This window comes from Mustela erminea, chromosome 15, assembly GCF_009829155.1.
Source record: "Mustela erminea isolate mMusErm1 chromosome 15, mMusErm1.Pri, whole genome shotgun sequence".
NCBI lineage: Eukaryota > Metazoa > Chordata > Mammalia > Carnivora > Mustelidae > Mustela > Mustela erminea.
The window spans coordinates 10228801-10248826 of NC_045628.1; the positions used below are offsets into that span (position 1 = coordinate 10228801).

Genomic DNA, 20026 nt, shown 5'->3' on the forward strand with positions numbered 1-20026 from the left:
GCCTGAAGATGATTTACCCAGTCACTGTGTTCTGCCCACCAGGGTGTGATCCCGACTTTCCGGGTCAAGTTCCTGCTGAGGCTGCTGCGGGGGAGGTTGGAGGTGGATCTGGACAAAGACAAGCTCCTATTTAAGCACATGTGCTACGAAATGGAGAGGCTGCATAATGGTGGTGATGTCACTTTCCATGACGTCCTCAGGTACGAGGGGGTCTTCCCAACCGCGTGTCACAGAGCCCACCCAAGCCCAGAACCTGAAGCTGTGGCCGTTCTAGGCCTTGTGAAACACAGCCGACAAGGAGGCTCACAAGCCAAGATGGCACATCGCTGAGGGGATAAGGCGAGGCCACACGGCTCAGGCTCCAAGGGGCCTTTAAGGACCCTGTCTGAGTGAGTGTCTCACACAGGAGTGGGAAGAAGCAGTGGCCTGATGTCCCCAGAAGTGCCCCTTACTGACTAGGGAGCTCCTGATAGGGAGAGGTAGGGAGAGAGATGGGGGCCTCAGGGTACATGGCCGCCCTTTGTTTTGTGAGGAAGGAGCTATTCCCAAAGAGTTGTGTGACTTGCTCGGTCACGAAGCTTCCATGGTCAAGCTGGGGCTAGGGTGCTGATCTTCTCATTTGTGGGGCTGCTCATGATGGTTGACCCCACTTGGATGGGCAACCACATATTCCATTCCAAGAATACCCAGACAGGACCAAGGGAACAAAATACCATAAACTCAGTGGTTTAAACAAGTATATTGTCTCATAGTCCTGGAGGCTGAAGTTCGAATTCAAGGGGTCGGCAGGGCTCATTTCTTCTGAGGCTGCGAGGGGGAACCTGCTCTAGCTTCTGGGGCTTTGCTGGCCATCGTCATAGAAACCTCACCCTGATCTTTGCCTCCATCTTCATGTGCAGTTCTCCCCATATGCACATGTGTGTGTGTGCGTGTGTGCGTGTGTGTGTGTGTGTGCACGTGCTCTCCTTTCATAAGGACACCATTCAGATTTGATTAGGGGACCATCCCTTTCCGATATGACCTCACCTTAACCCATTACATCTGCAGTGACCTATTTCTGAAAAAGATCACCTTTTGAGGTACTGGGGGTTATGATTCCAACATCTATTTTTTTATGGGGGAAAACAACCCACAACTGCTTTTTAAACAGGAATCCATGGATAAAATCCAGAGCTCCATGGACTTGGAAACAGTCACATCTTTATTTTCATGAATCATTCCCTGAAATGCAGCATTTTCTTCAGTGATGAACGCAGGCAATGGACCACCACTGTATTAACAATACGTGCATCTTTGTCCCCAGCAGAGATCACCAATATTTCCAGAACACATCCCTGATGTGGCTGATAGCTTAAATACCCTTTACACTTCCTTCTGCCGTAGAGTGGTCATTCGACCTCAGCTAGATGTTAGCATTTAATGCAATAATAAAGAAGCACTTATGTTACTATGTCACCATCTTGTTCATTTTACTTGTTAATTAATTTTACTTCTGTTTTTATTGAAGTAGGGTTAACACACAATATTACATGGGTTTCACGTGTACAACACAGCGACCCAACAACTTTGTTATGCTGTGCTCACGGCAAGAGTAGGCAACACCAATCACCAAACAACGATTACAACATCATTGGCCCTATTCTGTAATTTTCATCCCCACGACTTATCTGTCCAATGCTGGAAGCCTGTACCTCTCACTCTCCTTCATCATTTTGTCTAGCCCCTCAGAATCCACCCCCCGCCCCCTGGCAACCACCAGTTTGCTGTCTGTATTTAAAGGTCTGTCCCTGCTTTGTTTGTTTCTTTTATTTTTTAGATTCCACAGGTAAGTGAAATTACATGGTATTTGTCTTCCTCTGTCTGGCTTATCTCACTTAGCATTATACCTTCTAGGTCCATTCACGTTGTCACAAAGAGCAGGATCTCGTTCTTTTTTTATGGCTGAGAACTATCCCAGTGTACATAGACTACACCTTCTTTACCCATTCTAGCATCATCTTTTTAAAGAAAATATGAGAACTGGATTTCAATGCAGTTGGTTTCCTTTGGAATCATATGTATTTTATTTTATGCATTTTTAAAATGGTCTTCTATGGAAAGTCCTGTAGGCTCCACTCTCAAAGAGGTGCAGCCACAGGAAGAGTCAAGGCCCCGCTCCAACAGGAGCTGTTCTCACCCCGTTGCACGTTCAGCTGCTCAGATACACAGAAATACGCTTGTGACTGAACCTTGAAAAAAAGATCAGAACAGGAAGGGCTTGGGAGAACCTCTCGAAAGTTAATTCTCTTCCTTCCCACTACTCACTTCTTACAGGAGCAAGCTAAAGGGCAGAAAAAGAGGCACAAAATATGTGTGATTAGCAAAGGATTCCGTCTCTCTCAGAAAGTTTACCAAATTGTTCCTCCTGGGGACCAGTATTATTAGGCTGAAAGTGAAGCACAGAGACACACCACTGTCATTAAGCAATTATCGTTCAGCCTCTATGGAACCCAGTGAGGCATCTGATAAAATGGACCAGGCAAAGCCCATGGGGGCGTTGGTTGCCCCTCCTGTCCTTTAGCTCAGTACATGATGAAACAGTTCGGCAGGGACGGCAGGGATGAGATTCTGGATGAAGCAGGGACAAGAGGAAGAGCACCAATGGTGGGAAGAGCCTTAGCAAAGAGGTCAGGGCACCCGTGCTGCCCAGGGAGGCCTCCTGAGCACCTCGATGCTGTGATGTGGGCTGTGGAGGTGGCGATAAGCTCGCAGACGGTGCTCTGAGGAGGCACTGCCTGGACCTGTTGGGCCAAGGTCAGAATGAGGGCAAGAATTCCACCTTGACTTTGCATCCACCAGAATAAATGACGAAGATCCAGGGGCACAAATGAGATCAATAGAGAGGGAAATGGGAGCTGGGGAGGGAGCCGGAAGCATGACCTTTGGCCAAACCTGTTAACTATCCCCAGCTGGACCTGAATGTGACAGAAGTATAGAGAGAGCACTCTTCCTTCTACGGGGAATGTTCCAGAGCTTTAATCAGCTGATAATGCAGACGAGGGCCCAGCCTGACTCTTTCCTTTTGACAAACACGTAGGCGGTGCTTACTGTTGTAAGCACTTCACAAGTATTAACTCAGTCCTTTAATAAATGGGAACCATGACTACGCCCATCTTACAGAGCAGGTGACATAACTAGCCCAGGTCCCCCAGCTACCCCCAGGGCACAGGGACACTACCTTGGTTGGACTAAGTGATGTCCTCTCTGGAGTCTGAGAGAGCTACTGCTCAGGATCCCAGGGGGATCAGGATCAGACGTGGACTGCTCTCCTGTCCCCCCACCAGCATGCTCTCCTACCGGTCGGTTGACATCCGGAAGAGTCTGCAGCTGGAGGAGCTGCTGGCCAGGGAGCAGCTGGAGTACACTATCGAGGAGGAGGTGGCCAAGCAGACCATCCGCATGTGGCTGAAAAAGTGCTTAAAGCGCATCAGAGCTGTGAGTGGACTGGGGATGTCTGGGTTTGTGTTTCCTCGTCTCAAAGGAGGAAGAAGAGGGAGAAAAGAGCTCTGGTGAAGGGTTGGGGGGGCAGGGGTACTCCTGGGTGGCTCAATTTGTTAAGCATCTGCCTATGGCTCAGGTCAAGAGCTCAGGGTCCTTGGATTGAGTCCCGCATCGGGCTCTCTGCTCATCGGGGAGTCTGCTTGAGATTCTCTCTCTGCCTCTTCTTCTCCCCACCCCATACTCTCCTTCTCTCTCTCAAACAAATAAATAAAACCTTTCAAATAGAAGAGAAAAGAGTTTCATTAGCAACAGGTGGAAATTCTCCTGTGATTAGCCTCATGGCCCTTCGACTACATCGGCCTCATCCTCTTGCGATGGCCACAAAATCATTCCTGCCTTCACTGCAGTCCAGACCCAGCTGCACCCTCTTCAGCAGAGTCCGTAAGACGTTCCCATTAAGTGACATTTTTATAATAGAACATGAATGTTTAAAAAGCAGTTTATTGAGGTGCACCTGGGTGGCTCAGTCAGTTAAGCATCTGACTCTGGATTTTGGCTCAGGTCACGATCTCAGGGTCATGAGATGGAGCCACGCATTGGGATCCGTGCTGGCCGTGGAGACTGCTTAAGAGTCTCCTCTCCCTCCCTCTTCCCATCGCCTCCTCCCCACATCTCTTTCCCTAAAAAAAAAAAAAAAAAAAAAAAAGAGAGAGAGAGAGAGAAGAAAAAGAAAAAAAGAAAGCAGTTTATTGATATTAAAATATTTGTGATCTCCATTTATCAAACTCAACTGTTCAAAATGCCCCAAATCTCTACAGGTTGAGAGGTCACTGAATGTTCAAAACTACCTATAAATTGTTTCTAAAAATTCCACCGTACCATTGATATTGTTTGGTCTTTAACAAAGGCCACCTCTCCTGGGAGTTCAATGATCTGTCTGCTGCCTTCAGAATTACAAGCTTATAAGATTCTCTAACTCATAAATCAATGAACACATACTATGTTGACATACATTGTGTTTACAATAGACATTTCTACTAGATAATTACTGTTATGAATTACACTTCACAGAGGAAAAAAATCAAATTAATCACTAAATATTTATATTTAACAGATTTTTAAAATTCTGTGTCTCAGAACAACATCAGCTGCAGGAAACATATCTTTCTATTGGATGAGAAAAGGTCTCCCAAGAAACAAAACCACCCAACCTGCCCCACTACAGGCTCCAGGAACGCACAGGGAGCTGGACCAGCACCAGACTGGGCTCCCCGGTGTGTGCCAAACAGACTGGCCTGCTTCTATCCAAAAACCAAGGCAAAAGCAAGGGTTTCACTCATCCACCCAAGGCTTCTGCCTCTAACAACCCAGAGGAAAAGGGCAGTCACTACTGGCTTAATGAGCGCCAAGCAAAATAAGAAGGGAAAAAATAAAATACCTACATTAACTATTCAAAAATTCTATTTTACATACAACACAAGGTGTATCAAAAATTCTATTTTACATACAACACAAGGTGCATCAAAGGACATGCTTATTCCCATTGTTTTGCAAATGAGCATGGGTTGGGCAGGCTCTGAGCCCTCTTCATAGCAATGTGATAGGGAAATTAGTTAAGCTTCTTTATTTCGAATCCCTAAGAGGTCTCCAAACACACAGGTTCTTTGGAGAGGAGAGAAGAAAACATGATTTGAGTGGTGGGGGATGGGGGATGTTGGGCTGATTTCTCTGTTACCAAGAGTCTAATCATATTTCCATAGAAACAGCAACAATCTTGTAGCATCATCCACAGCCTGAGAGAGAGCCAGCAGCAGGAGCTGAGCCGCTTCCTGAATCCTCCCAGTATCGAGACCACCCAGCCCAGCGAGGACATGAACGCGAACAGTCAGGATAATAACATGCAACCGGAGGTATGGGTGTGAGGGTCCTTCCTCCAAGGACATTAGGTGCAGTTTTAGAAATAAAAAATAAATTGGTGCTGTTCACACAGCCGTTTCAAACAAGGTGACAGAACTTCCAATGGGAAGGTTTTAAGTTAAAAACAGTTGGAACGTGTTGATCCAGATTATATTTGGTTCTTTGCAACTCGGAATCATTTGGGGTTATTTCAAAAGATTCTCATTGAGTTGTATGAATACTAAAAAAAAAAAAAAAAAAAAGTGAATACCCAGAACTCACTAGTTAACATTGCATTTCTATGGGCTTAATTGGAGGCCAGTGATATTAGGTGATATTAGGTGAAGAACATGGTTTGCCTGAAACTCAGTCCTAAACGCGTTCTTCTACCAAGTCACAGGAACTTGCATTAGAATCAGTGAAAATGGTTGTAATCAGCCACCAACCTCCTTAAATAGACTCATTAAGGATTTGCCCTTCCTTAGCTGGGCACCGTTAGAGCATATGGGATTCATGAGGATTAGTCCAAGGACCTGCTTTTTGCCATTCCCAGACGCAAGGTCCGCGTCCATGTGTCCATACAAATGCGCAGAGGCACGGGCGCCCTGGAGAGCCCGGCCCAGTGACCAGCAGCTGCAGGAGGTCCTGTCTTTTATGAGGGCACAGTCGCGGGCCCGCCGGAGTTGATCCGGCATCCAGAGAGGAGCCCCTGGCAGGGTCAGGCTTCGTGGTGGGTAGTGATGGGGCCGCGGTAAATACTGAAGCCCGAGGCTCCGCTTCCGGCCGGGGGCTCCAAGGGGACCCCTGTTCCGCATCACAGGTTGGAGTTACGTGATGCTGGCTCCCCAGCAGCGGGGATCATCTGCCTCGGACAATGGACACTCCTGCAGGGACAGTCAGCCAAGGCGGAGGTGGGGGAGGGGAAGGGGGGCAGAGGGGCTGCTACAGAGGCCTTGCCACCTGTCTGCGGGCGGAGCAGGGGTAGGATGAGGACCCCCAGCCGGGCAGGGATGAGGCTGGCAAAGCGGTGACTGCAGAGCTAACCCCAAACCAGGAGGAGATACTGGAGACCAAGACGGTGACAGGACAGGGGAAGGGGACGGTGCACCAGAGAGAGCAAAACGTGTGCAGAGTCTCAGCCCTTCTCTCTGACATTCGTCTTAACGGGTATCAGCTTCGTTCTCCTGGGGCTGTCGGGGAGTTTTACCTGCTGAGAACTCTCTTTCCGGAGCGCAGGACTGACCACCAGGTTGGCAAGAATATACTTCCCGGAACCGGCAGTCCCTGCTGGCCCCCTTCCTTCCTGGTCGGTGGCTGCACAGCAGGTGCCGGGGGGGAGGGGCGGAGCCGTGGGGGCGGAGGAATCCCGGAGGGACGCCAGGAGGAGGTGCTACCTGGAGAATGGCAGCCCCTTCTCTTCACCGCGTGCAGCGGCGACTCTTACTTTCCCGGACTCTCTGAACCCATTTTCCTCTGCTCCCTCCCGTGCTGTTTCTCCCACTGTTTCCTGCGGTGCTTTCTAACTTTCTTACCATAAACCGAGAGTCCAGACCAGTGCAGAGGGCAGCAGGGGAGCACAGCGGTCGGAAAGGGCCCTAACTGCCTCCCTCTTGGCCGCGCAGACCAGCAGCCAGCAGCAGCTCCTGAGCCCCACGCTGTCCGACCGAGGGGGCAGCCGGCAGGACGCCGCGGACCCCGGCAAACCCCAGCGGAAGTTCGGGCAGTGGCGCCTGCCCTCAGGTGGGTGCTCCGGGGCCTTTCTCCATTGATTCAGGCGTTGTAGACGCGTCTACACCTTGTCGATGTGGGGTCTCGGATTTCAAATTCGGGTTGGCCTCTCAAGTTGTTTAGACTCCCCTCACTATCTTACACTATCTGACCTTTTCCTTTGCTTTTTTTTTTTCCTTTGTAGATGCTAACGAACAGCCACTCACCCATATTTCTATGACATATTTCTATGTTCCCAGATTGGAACATTTAGTGATTTTTTTTTTGTTATTATTACGTTTTTTGTGATTATCTCAAAGTGTGATGGGGGGGCAGGTAGCATGTTTTCAAAAGATATTACAAGTTGTCCATGGACATAATTTTAAAGTCCACGCATTTAAAGGTTATGAATATAAAGAACCAAGAGTTAGAAGGGGTTCGTACTTAACGTTCTGTGGGGGGCGTGTTGAGCAGAACTGGTTAGTTGTTAACTGGTGGGGACATCACAGCTTTTCGGGAAGGGCTTGCAGGGGTGAACAGCTCCGCGTTGCTCATAGGACTCTTGTCAATTCCACAGCACCCAAACCAATAAGCCACTCAGTGTCTTCGGTCAACTTGAGATTTGCGGGGCGCACAACTATGAAGTCTGTAGTGTGCAAAATGAACCCCATGACCGACACGGCATCGTGTGGTTCGGAGGTTAAGAAGTGGTGGACCCGGCAGCTGACGGTGGAGAGCGACGAAAGTGGCGATGACCTTCTGGATATTTAGGCGGGGGACTCCGTGCAGAGCAGAGTCATTTTTCTCCCACAGTCTAACATCCTCTAGCGAGGAGTCTGGACTTGAGATGTCATTTAATTCCACCTCGTCAAGAGATTTTTTTTTTTAAGTGGATTTTTGTTCTGCCCTAAGGGGGCGTAAACCTTGGTCTGTCGCAGTTGTGTCTATGAGGGGTTGTTACCGTGTGTTCCAGAAAATTTGCGTAATGGTGGTATTTGTAATATTACCCAATACCAGATGTAGATCATTCAGACATTTCCTATATTCTGTCTGTGTAAGCTAAGGTGTATATTCATATAAGCTCTTAAGCAGTATTCCCACACCCTGAAAGAGTGCTAAGCCCCAAGAGGCTAATATTTATGGTACGGAAGCTATAGCTTTAGCTCATGTTTATCCCACTTCTACTAGAAATACTTCCCTTGGGAAAATTTATTATTTACGATTGATCTGAAAAGGTCAGCACTGAGCTCATACTAAAATGACAGTAGTTTTACAAACTACAGATTCTCAGTTTTTAAAAGTATCTTCTTATTCTCGTGTTATTCTTAAAAATAGGCACAAACTATTGAGAGATCAGACCAAGTCTGTTTCTAGCCTTGGTCACTCCAATGAAATGGTTGCCTGCTTCCTAGAGAGCTGTGAGTGCAGACACCAGGCAAAGACATTTGGCCCAAGTCACCAAAATAAACGTGTACATAGATCACTGGAATGATGATCTTTCATAACGATGTTGAGTTTCTTTTAAAGCCGTTCAAAAGCTAGCAAAAAGAGGGAAACTACATGATTCAGGCTGTTAAAGAAATCTTCGGGCATGTGACGTTGTCACTGGCTTCATGGCCTAATCCAGAGTATGTCCGTTTTGCCAGAAAGTCGGCAAAGACATTGTGAGTTGATCCCAACGCACCATTGCCACGTTCAAGGGAAAATGATTCCCTGCTACCAGACCCTTCAAAGGACATAATGGCAACTTTGTAAAAACCCTGCTTGGAACTCAGTTTAGGGACCCCACAACCCAGCTGTGTTTGTTTCACATACCATGTGCTCTGGGAAAATTAAAATACAACGTGATTACAAAGTACCTGGGCCTCTTATGCTGAGACAACCAAGTAGAAGTGTGTCCGGACCCCTAACTATTTTTGGTTGGACATTTGCTGTTTTGATGATTTCTTTTAGTGGAGTGATGATCTCCGAGTCCTTTGACACCCCAGGTGGCTTTATGATCTCTTTTTCTCTATTTAACGTTCTTAAAATAGCCAAATCCTTTCTGTATAACAAACGTAGCATTGTGGTGCCATCTATTGTTTAAGGGTTTGTGACTCTAGGATAATGGGTAATTAAAGTCAGTGCGGCCAAAAGGATTTTATCTGGTTTTATGTTCAGTTGGAGTTTACTTTTTGTACATAAGCAAATCAAATAAATATTGCTTTTGTAAAAGAATTTACTCTGAGTTGAAGGTCATTTCTAAACCCTTTCTCAGGTGTGGAATGAGGGAAGGGGGTTTTGGGGGGAGGATCATTAGAATCAGGCACTTTGCAAACTCTGCATTTGAATATTCTGTCTATAATTAGTTAGCAAAAGCTCTGTCCCTTATACTCATGTCAGTTCAGTGCCTAAGCCAGATTGTTCCTTTCACGTGCCCATAAGGCTGAGTAAATACTCTCCACATCCATAATAAGATGGAAAAGGGCCTGGGCATGAGTCTGTCCTCGTGCTGCATGAAAACGAGATTTTATTTTTTGACTCATCGCACTTGAGTAACCCGGCTGCGGTCCCACAGAACTGCCGAGCCTTTCCTACAAGGGCTGTTAACTGGTGTTTCGCAGAACATCACTGTTGTTCATACCGCAGAGAAGCCAAGGGCCCAACAGCAATGCTTCTGGAGTCACAGCACCTTCCACTTTCAGTTAAGTGAGACAGTCCCGTGGGACTCAGCTCTGCAGTTGCCTGGTCAGTAGGGCGGACAGCAAGTGAGGAGGTAAGTGCTACCCCTCTTAGATTTTTCATCAACCTATGAACAGTCCGGTGATGCAGATGGGAAAACTTCAGCCACAACGTTCCCTGGTCCTTAGGGAGCCAGACGTTGACACTAATCCTGTCAGCGTGCCACCCACGGCCTTTAATTAAAGGACGCTGTTGGTTCCAAGCACACCAGAAAGCATAAGGGGCAGAATGGTTGACACACAGCCCCTCGTGGGAACAGACCACACAAGCAGCGCACATATGGCGATTCAAGGGGACTCAAAAGTGGACAGGGATGGAGAGACTGGCTGGACCGATGTTATTCACTCTCTTTTCAGTGGTCGACTGAGAGCAGCACTCGTCTTCAGCGACTGGCCATGTGTGCCCCGTCGGAGCTGAGTAAGATAAGGGTGTGTAGAAGAAAAACCAGTTACAAAGCCTTAAGCAAAAGCATTTTCAAAGCCAGTTGAGTGAGGTTTTTGCCTGCTTCTTTGTAGGAAGGGGCAGACTGTAGGTAAGTGGCTTTCAGTCGGTTACTTGGCAGTGGTGCTCTTAGAGTCCTTCAAAATTCCTCAAATATTAACCAAGCAAAAGCTGGGCATCCTTAACTGAAGTTGGGATGCAGAGGAGAACCCCACTCACGTGGTCTCTTTGCACCTCCTGATATTGATTGAGTTGTGTCCCCACCACCAACCCCCACCCCCCAAAAAAGGAGAAATTGAAATCCTAACACCCAGGACCTGTGAATGTGATCTTTGGGGGGGAAGAGTCTGCAGAGGTAATGAGTTAAGGTGACGTCACACTAGAGGAGGTGGACCCATCATCCAACATGACCGGTGTCCTGAGAAGAAGAGAAAGTCACACAGGGAAGAGAATACCACGTGAAGACACAACACAGAGGGAAGACGGCCGTGTGAAGACAGAGGCGGAGATCGGAGTGACGCCGACACAAGCCAAGGAACGTCTAGGGGTGCAAGAAACTGCAAAAGGCAACAAAGGATCCTCCCCTAGAGGCGTTAGGGGGCGCATGGCCCTGCCAACACCTTGATTTTGGATTTCTAGCCCCCAGAACTGGAACTGAGATGGTAAGTTTTTGTCACTGAAAGCCATCCAGTTTGCAGCATTTTGTTACAGCAGGCTTAGAAAAAGTAATATACCCCCAAACCCACTCCAGCCCCCAAAGATGGCCTGAACCAGCCCAGTGCTCCAAAGAACCTAGCTGGAAAAATGCTACTACAGGTCAAAGACCCTGAGTTTGTAGTTTGACAGATGTTTCAAGTCCTGGATTTACTGGTTACTCGTTGTGCAATCCCTGATGAGTTTCATACCCTATCTTGGCCAAAATTTAGCTTCCTGCTTTTAAAGAAAAGGCAGGAGAGGAGTGCCTGGGTGGCTCAGTTGGTTAAGCAGCTGCCTTAAGCTCAGGTCATGATCCCAGAGTTCTGGGATCGAGCCCCGCACTGGGCTCCCAGCTCATCAGGGAACCTGTTTCTTTCTCTCCCTCTGCTTGCCACTCCCCCTGCTTGTGCTCTCTCTCTCTCTCTCTCTGTCAAATAAATAAAAATCTTTTTTTAAAATGGTTTTAAAAACAAGGCAAGAGAGGTGAATTTATTCATTTAAAAATAGAATCACTGTATGATTCCAGCATTACCATTTCTTGGTACATACCCAAAAGAAAGGAATGCAGAGTCTCAAAGAGGTATATTTTATGTCCCTGTTTATGGCAGAATTTTCACAATAACCAAGAGGGAAAGCACCCAGAAATCCATCTTTTGATGGATGGATGGATGGATGGATTAAAAAAAAATGTTGATGCATGCAATAGAACATTACTCAGTCTTAAAAAGGAAGGGAATTCTACTATAGGTAACAATAGGATAAACCTTGAGGACATTATGCTAAATGAAATAAGACAATCACAAAAAGACAAATAGTGTAAGAGCCCTCTTATATGAGGAATCAAGTGTAGTAAAACTCATAGAAACAGAAAGTAGAATGGTGATTGCCAGCATCTGGGAGGAGGGAAATTTTCATGCAATGGTACAGAATCACAGTTTTGCAAGATGAGAAAGTTCTGGAGATTGTCCACATAGCAGCGTGAATATACTTGACACTATTGAAATGTACACTTAGAAATGGTTAAGGGGTGCCTGGGTGGCTCAGTCGTTCAGTGTCTGCCTTCGGCTCAGGTCATGATCGCATGGTCCTGAGCTAGAGCCCCTCATCTGTCTTTCTCTTTGGTGGGAAGCCTGCTTCTGCCTCTCCCTCTGCCCCTGCCTGTGTTCCCTCTCTCGCTGTGTCTTCTCTGTCAAATAAATAAATAAAATCTTTTAAAAAAAATGGTTAGATTTGTAAGTTTTATGTTCTATGTGTTTTATCAGAAATAAAAATTAACATAATTTTTAGTATATCCTGTCATCTGATCCCAAAAGCTAAATGACCAAACTGAAATAGCAAAACAGGGGTGCCTGGTTGGCTCAGTGGGTTAAAGCCTTGGCCTTCAGCTCAGGTCATGAGCTCAGTGTCATGGGATTGAGCCCCACATCAGGCTCTCTGCTCAGCAGGGAGCCTGCTTCCCCCCCCACCCCCCGCCTGTCTCTCTGCCTACTTGTGATCTCTCTATCAAAATAAATAAATAAAACCTTTAAGAAAAAAAAAAAGAAATAGCAAAACTATTTCAATGCCACTCTTATGCTTCCATATCTGCTTGCTTTCTGCATTTGAGCAGTATGCCTGGTTTAAATTTAATACTTCATATTAAATTTATATCCCCAATGCTGCATGACACTCATTCAATTAAAAAATCTGCCTGTAGTGTGCCTAGTAAATATCTGAATCCCATTTGAACGCTTAGAGGACTGGCCTCACTGGCCCCTGAGTTAAGCTGTGGATGGTTTGTTAGAGGCACATCTGAAGAGGTTTCTCGTTCTCCCTTTGTGGGCAGTGATTCAATGTCGATGTCAATTTTAAGGCTTGGTTACAGAACCAACCAGACTACAAGAGGAATTATGTAGCTTTGTTGTGTTCCTTTCACAGATGGGTATCTACCACTCCATTTCCTCTACGATGCGGATAGTGACCCCCAAATCACACTAAGTGAATCACTCACTTTGAGACATCACCATCCCTTATCCTGTTCCCAATGCCTGACTGCCCTGAGATGTTTAGCATTTCAATGAGAGCAAACCCAACTGTGGGGACAGAAATGCGCTAAGGCCCATGGGTTCTCTGCAAATAAATACATAGAAGAAGACGTACTTTTACATTCCAAGTCATGTCGAAACCATCTAAAATAATAAATCAGCCCCTTGACCAAGGGCTGCCAGGAGTAGCAGAGTAATATTTTCCAGAAAAGTCTTCTCTAGTGAAGATCACGAGGAAGAGAGTTGTACCCATAAATTATAGCCAAGAAAGTTAGCTTTTTTTATTTGAACTATCTGCATATTCTTAGACTTTTTTTTTAATTACATTCAGTTAGTCACCATAAGTACATCAAATTTTTTGATGTAGTGTTCCATGATTCATTACTTATGTATAACACTCAGTGCTCATCACAACACAAGCCCTCCACCTGGCTACCCCATCCCCCACCCACATCCCCTCTGAAACCCTAATTCCCCCCCTTCAGTTTTCCCTCCCTTCCCCTATGGTCTTCCATGCTATTGTTTATTGTCCACATACGAGTGAAGCCATATGATAATTGTCTTTCTCTGCTTGACTTATTTGGCTTGTATAATCCCCTCCAGTGCCATCCATGCTGATGCGAATGGTGGGTATTCATCCTTTCTGATGAAGGCATAACACTCCATTGTATATATATACACCACATCTTTATCCATTCATCAGTTGAAGAGCACCTTGGTTCCTTATACAATAAAAATGGTTCCATACAATAGTATGGCTATTGTGGACATTGCTGCTGTCAACATTGGGGTGCATGTGTCTCTTCTTTTCACTGTATATCTTGAGGTAGATACCTCATGTGGAGAAGGAGGAAACCTCTTACATGGTTGGTGGGAGTCTAAACCAGAACAGCCACTTTAGGCAGTATTTATTTAATTTTGGAGAGGTAAGAGTTAATGTAGGTAGCACTCTTGGAGCAGAAGAGTAGGTTGGAAGGATTAAAATAAGGACAGAAGCTAAGGCAACAGGGAGATGGTCGGGGGGGGGGCGGGGGGGGATGTAGTCTCTACTCTAGCCCTCCATTCCTGGAAAAAGAACATATCATGTCATGTTTGCAGGCAACTAGACTAGAATGTTAGCCAATGGGTCTGGCTAGGGAGAGCACTTCCTCTGGAATAAACAGAATGAGTGTATTAGAGTTCTCCAGAGAAATAGAGACAATAGGATATATATATGGGGGGGGGGGGGATAGGATATATATGGGGAGGTTATTTTAAGGAACTGGCTCATGTGACTTTGTGGGATGATGACAAGTCCAAAATCTATATGACAGGCTCGCTGACTAGAAATTCAGGCAAGATTTGTAATGTTGTAATATTAATTCCAAAATCTACAAACAAAAACTCTGGCAAGATTTCTATGTTTATGGTCTTGAGACAGAATTCCTTCTTCTGGAAACCTCAGTCTTTGTTCTTAAGGCCTTCAACTGATCAGATGAGTTTCACTTTCACTCACATTATGAAGGGTAACTGGCTTTTCTCAAAACCTAGAGATTTAGATGTTAATCACATCTTTTAAAAAAATGTCTTCATGGCAACATCTAAACTAGTGTTCGACCAAACAACTAGGGACTGTAGAATTGCCAAGTCAACACACATAAATTTAAACAACATTGTATATATGGACCACATCATCTTTATCCATTCATCTGTTGAAGGGCAACTCGGCTCTTTCCATGGTTTGGAAATTGTGGACATTGCTGCTATGAACATTGGAGTAAATATGGCCCTCCTTTCACTACATCTGTATCTTGGGGGTAAATACCCAGTAGTGAAATTGCAAGGTCATAGGGTAGCTCTATTTTTAATTTTTTGAGGAATCTTTACATTATTTTCCAAAGTGGCTGCACCAACTTGCATTCCCACCAACGGTTTAAGAGGGTTCCCCTTTCTCCACATCCTCTCCAACACTTGTTGTTTCCTGTCATGTTGATTTTGGCCATTCTGACAGGTGTAAGGTGGTATCTCAGTGTGGTTTTGATTTGAGTTTCCCTGATGGCTAGTGATGATGAACTTTTTTTCATGTGTCTGTTAGCCATTTGTATACCTTCTTTGGAGAAGTGTCTGTTCGTGTCTTCTGCCCATTTTTCGACACGATTATCTGTTTTGGGGGTGTAGAGGGGTTGGGGGGATGCGTGAGCCTGGTGGTAGGTATTAAGGAGGGCATGTTTACATGGAGCACTGGGTGTGGTGCATAAACAATGAATCTTGGAACACTGAAAAAAATAAAATAAAGATGCAAAAAAAAAAAAAAAAGACCAACAGAATTGTCATACGTAAAAAAAAGAATTTAAACATCATAATGAATATAATTTTACTACCTGTAGTCGGTTAGTACAACTTTAGATACAGTCACTCATCTGCCTACAGAATCCAACCAATTGTCTTTCTTCCCCCAGAACAAGAAGCAATGAATGTTAATTTTATTCTCTCGGCTTCTTGCATGATGAGGAAGAAGGGAAACCAGACTGAGAAAGAGAAACATTGCATGACATTTTTTTTTTTAATATGTTTACTTGTTGTCAAGGTGCTAACCCTAATTCATAGAGCTGCATCAATGGACTTGAGAAGTATGTCGCTTCCCACAGGTACAGCCTTGACACCCTCTGTCTTAATTGGTCCCAGGAGCATTAGGACAGTCGCCTTGGGATAGACCAGACTCCAGACACTGTCTTCTCTTTCACAGTCTGCATTTCATGTTAGAAGCATCATGGAGGGCCTACGCAGGAAAACACTGGAACCACAACAAAACCGTCCCCTAGGGAACATCAGGCTGGCAGTAGGTCGATAGTATATTTCACCTGTCACAGGAAGCGCTGTCGGAGCGAGCTCAGTTCTCTCCTCTGGTGCCGGGGGACACTCAGCAGTGGGTTCTCCCAGGCACAGAGGAGAGAAAAGCCCCCCTCTGTTCCATCTGAGCCCAGAGACAGGGGCACGGGAATGGGAAGGGGTCCCTACTGTCTTGACATGTTTAGTGAGACTCCTAGATTAACTGAAACTTCCCTCCGGGATTCACGGCAGGCAGTATGCTGGCCTCTTCCCCAGAACTGTCTCCTCCCCACCCGTGTGCAGAGCACCACACTGCACCCCCTGCGGACGCCGGCCTCTGCCTCCATCTCGCCTCTCCTTCTTCCTGTGGCCATCACTGGCTGCAGAGAACGCTCCTTTTCTGTGTTCTACCAACTTAGCTTCAGAGCCAAACCCATGCATAATTTCCAAGTGGGTGTTCTTTTTTTGATCCATGGACTCCTTTCTCAGGGCAATGCAAAGGGGCCTAGCTCAGGGCCAGGTCAAAAGATAATTGGGGATTCTGCGAAGCCCTAATGAGCACAGCCTGAAGGTCCAGGCTGTGTTCTCACTTCGAACAACTACCTTGTGTTGACACGTCACACCACCAGCCCTGATTGTCTTATCTGGGGGTCTCCCAGCCCAGGCAGGGGTTCTACCCCCCCTTCTGCAACTGCCTCACACCCTGGCCTAACTGCTAATTAGATGCCTCATTTCTTGGCACGGGCCTGGGCCTGAACCATCTGCTTATTGATCACATCCTTCAGAATATATTGGATTTTAAGGAATCCAGCCACAAAAGCAGGTAATGTTGCAGGTGGCTCATAGTGAAGAACACCCTTGGGAGTATGGAACAAGTGGTGACCCGTAGCCACCACAGGAACCAACCAGCTACAGGAATCCTACCAGCAAAGCCCCATCGATTATCTGCCTTATAAAGCGATACAATAATAAAATTCAGAATTTCTCCATGAACTCCTTCCACTATGGTCAGCATTATGGAAAAGAAAAGTGTAAGAAGTGGGCCAACAAGCTGCACAGCTACAAGACGATTAGCCAAGAAGCAGAAGGCTGGCTGCCACTTTGCAGGGAATTCCTTCCGCCCTTGTTTCTCGAATCTGGGTCATGTACACGGATCCTCCACGAGACCATGAAGCCTTTCAGGGGAAGGATGACCCGTCCATCCCTGTGCCTCCAGCATCTCGAAACGGCATGTTGACACACATGTGGTTCTCAGCTCTGCTCTGAGCTCAACAGAATGGTGCTGCTTTGGATTGTTTTTGAACTCGCCTCCAAAGGAGGATGCCTGACATCCCTAGCATTCTTTCCCAAACAGAACAGAACCACTGGGAAGATGACTCATTTTTCCATCTCAAATTCCTGTCCGTTCCTCCTTGTCACTCACTCCTTTGTGGGACACAGGCAACTTGTTCTCAGGTAAGACAGCCTTGTAAACCCGGCAGCGTAAGTCTTCCCTGGAGCACCGGTGTCCTTGTAGAGTGCTCTCCATTTCCCGTGCAAGAGCTTCATTCCAGAGACCCCGGCAGGGCACAGTCCTGCAAGGGCTCCGAGTGAGCCATGAGAAACAAGCCTGGAACCTGCAGTCAAGGCCACAGTTCAACCATCCACCCCAGCAAGCGGATCATAGCAGTGACCATGGCTGGGTGACAGGAAGCCACCTTTGATCCTTTGCCTGTACCCCATCACCTACAAAGACATAGGTGAGGAGGAACTGTACGCCAAGTGACTATTGCAGCAGAAGATCCTCCAAAGGTCAGGCAAAAAGGAATTATCTTTTCTGGGAAGGGCAAGCTGGGAATGCAAGAACCAGGAATGGGGAGCGGGATGACTAGACAGCTTGATGAGATATTTCGCATGTCCACATGTCTTTCCAAAGACATTTCCACAGGTCTTTTCTGAGATCAGCCCGTTCTCTCACTGGTCTACCACCTGCTGGGGCTTAACCTTAGGATAGTCAAAGTTCAAAGGTCAAACCCAGAAAGATGAGAAGGCTGGTCAGAGTTTGACTAAGTCAAGTTAGCTGGTATTTTGTCTCAGTTGGTCAAACAGCTAATCCCTTCTGGGCAAAGACAGGGAACAGAAGGGTCTGTGTCTGACCCTTCACAGGGGAAGGATGGCTTTTTTCGGTAAGCTATTTTCCAGAACACAAGAGGGTGAGTTTTCCAGGAGCACAGGGCTGGTGTCCCCCTAGCTGCTTCACCTCCGCAGGACTGCTCTTTTCTCTTCTGTAAAATGAGATTAGAATGATCTATGCCTTACTTGCCTCTCATTGAGTGTGTGAGAATCCAATGAGATATGTTGCTGAGTGTTTTTTATAGCCAGTAAAGCCCATATGAATAATGCCAGCTATTGTGATCTCTGATAATGACCATTCAGCTCCATGCTCACAATGAGTTTTAGAGCTCATCCTTGCTGTCATGACATTCATAACATCTCCATCATCACAAAGGTAATGAGTTTGCTGTGTGGGAGGCCGTGGTGGGATATGCTGAGGGCTTCTTGGTATACCTCATGATGGGGAGGTACGACTTCCCCTCTGAGCTCATTCCCAGTCTGCAAAGAATTAAGAAGAATTTAGAACTTCACGTAAGATGTCATCTAAAAGACAGTGGTAAGTAAAGCAAAAACTTGTGGGAGTCTTCACCTTCTCAGAAATCAGAGCTCTTACATCACTTTCACTCAAAGGTTTCTCATGGCCCCTGTCAGAAATCCAGACCATTGGCCTTCAGAGGAAGGAGCCTGGAGACCCTACCAGCAGGTGTCACATCCTCATGGCCATGGGAGCAGTGTGAATAATGCTTCAGTCAGCAAGCTGGATAAAAATATCTGGGGAACAAAGCTTTCTCAGAAACCCAAGGAAGAAAATCATTGTCTTTGGAAGGGAGAGAAGAGAAAGGTCTATACAAAAGGGAAATATGGAATGGAGTTTGAAGACCTTTGCCTCTCAGAGCAATGGAGTCAAGAGATTGAAACCTAAAACCCTCTGGCTGGAAAGGGAAGGCTGACCCAGGAAGAGGAAGAACCAGCTGATTCCTGTATTGACTAGCCACTGGTTCATGGGCCACTGCTGGTATCTGGGCTGGTTTTGCGTTTGTCTCTGTTTCTTCTGACTTGTCAGAGTGGAGCTGACACAGACCTTCCCAAAATGGGACATTGAGTTTCGATTTGGAGCAAACGTAATGTCAGTTTATTAATTCTTCTTCCTGTTATAAATAAAACCCAAATAACTATGACAGTTCTTGCATTTGATTTCCTGAATGAAATGTCCACACTAGTTTTTCAGTAGGGTCTTGAGCACCAATTTCCAACCTGTAGAAGCAATTTCTTCAGAAATATCCTAGAGGGAAGGTCCATTTTATGCATTTGTTTAAATGATTGTGCTGGAGGTACCTATGACCTTCCGTAAATGACCAAATCTAAAATATTAATTCTAGAATGTTAATCCATCAGTATTACATTACTGATGGAGGGGACCATGCCCTAATTATCTTTGCATGTGTGCTACTGGGCATTAATAGTCACATTCTCAGAAAATGACATCCTTATCGCCATTTGTCACCTAGATGACTGACCACTCTGGCCCACCTTCTAATTCTCCATCAACATCCACATTGTTCTCACAACCAATTCTCCCTCCAAAAAAATGGCTGGAAAAGACCAGATGTTCTCAAAACAACATAAAGAGCCAAAAATGACTTACTCCCCCAGCTCCTCCTCAGAGCCACCTTACTTTTCTGCCCGGGAGCCCATAGCAGTCTATGGAAATGATGGACAAATCATGTTTTCTGTCAAATATGCTAGAAATACCCTCTTAGGAAAGACTGTGTTGGAAACAACAGATTGGGTGTTGACTGTTGATACCAGCATCTATTGTTAAAAGAACCCACCTCATGAAAAATAAAGGAATAAAAGTCCCAGCTAAATGGAGATAATGAAAGAGTCCCGTGTTTGTAACCTGTTCGTGTTTGTCATTCCAAGTCTCTTGAAATCAACTGGCTACAGCAACATCAGAAGTTGGCCAAGGGAACAGTGTGATTTCTCTTTGATGTGTTTGTTCACCAACCAGGAGCCCTTGGGGTTAGCCTTTCTCTTACGTTCATTGATCCTCCAAGATCTGAAGGCTTTTAACAAAATTGACCTGACTGAGGCCGAATTCTTCCCCTAATTTGTCTAATGCATAGACTGCATCCCAGATGGTGACAGAGGTCCTTGCA

General features: G+C 46.0%; 1 protein-coding gene across 3 annotated transcripts in view; it reads left to right on the plus strand.

Annotated features, from left to right (window-relative positions):
• Positions 1 to 8615, plus strand: part of NALCN (sodium leak channel, non-selective) — a 313018-nt gene extending 304403 nt beyond the window's left edge. For 2 of the 3 annotated variants that reach the window (XM_032314978.1, XM_032314980.1), the window contains 5 exons: positions 43 to 200; positions 3324 to 3474; positions 5241 to 5390; positions 6999 to 7116; positions 7661 to 7854. In XM_032314978.1, coding sequence (XP_032170869.1) covers positions 43 to 200; positions 3324 to 3474; positions 5241 to 5390; positions 6999 to 7116; positions 7661 to 7854 — 771 coding nt within the window. Of the gene's footprint in view, positions 1 to 42; positions 201 to 3323; positions 3475 to 5240; positions 5391 to 6998; positions 7117 to 7660 lie in introns of all 3 variants that reach the window. The other variant, XM_032314979.1, reaches the window with a different exon arrangement.
• The last annotated feature ends 11411 nt before the right edge of the window (positions 8616 to 20026 follow it).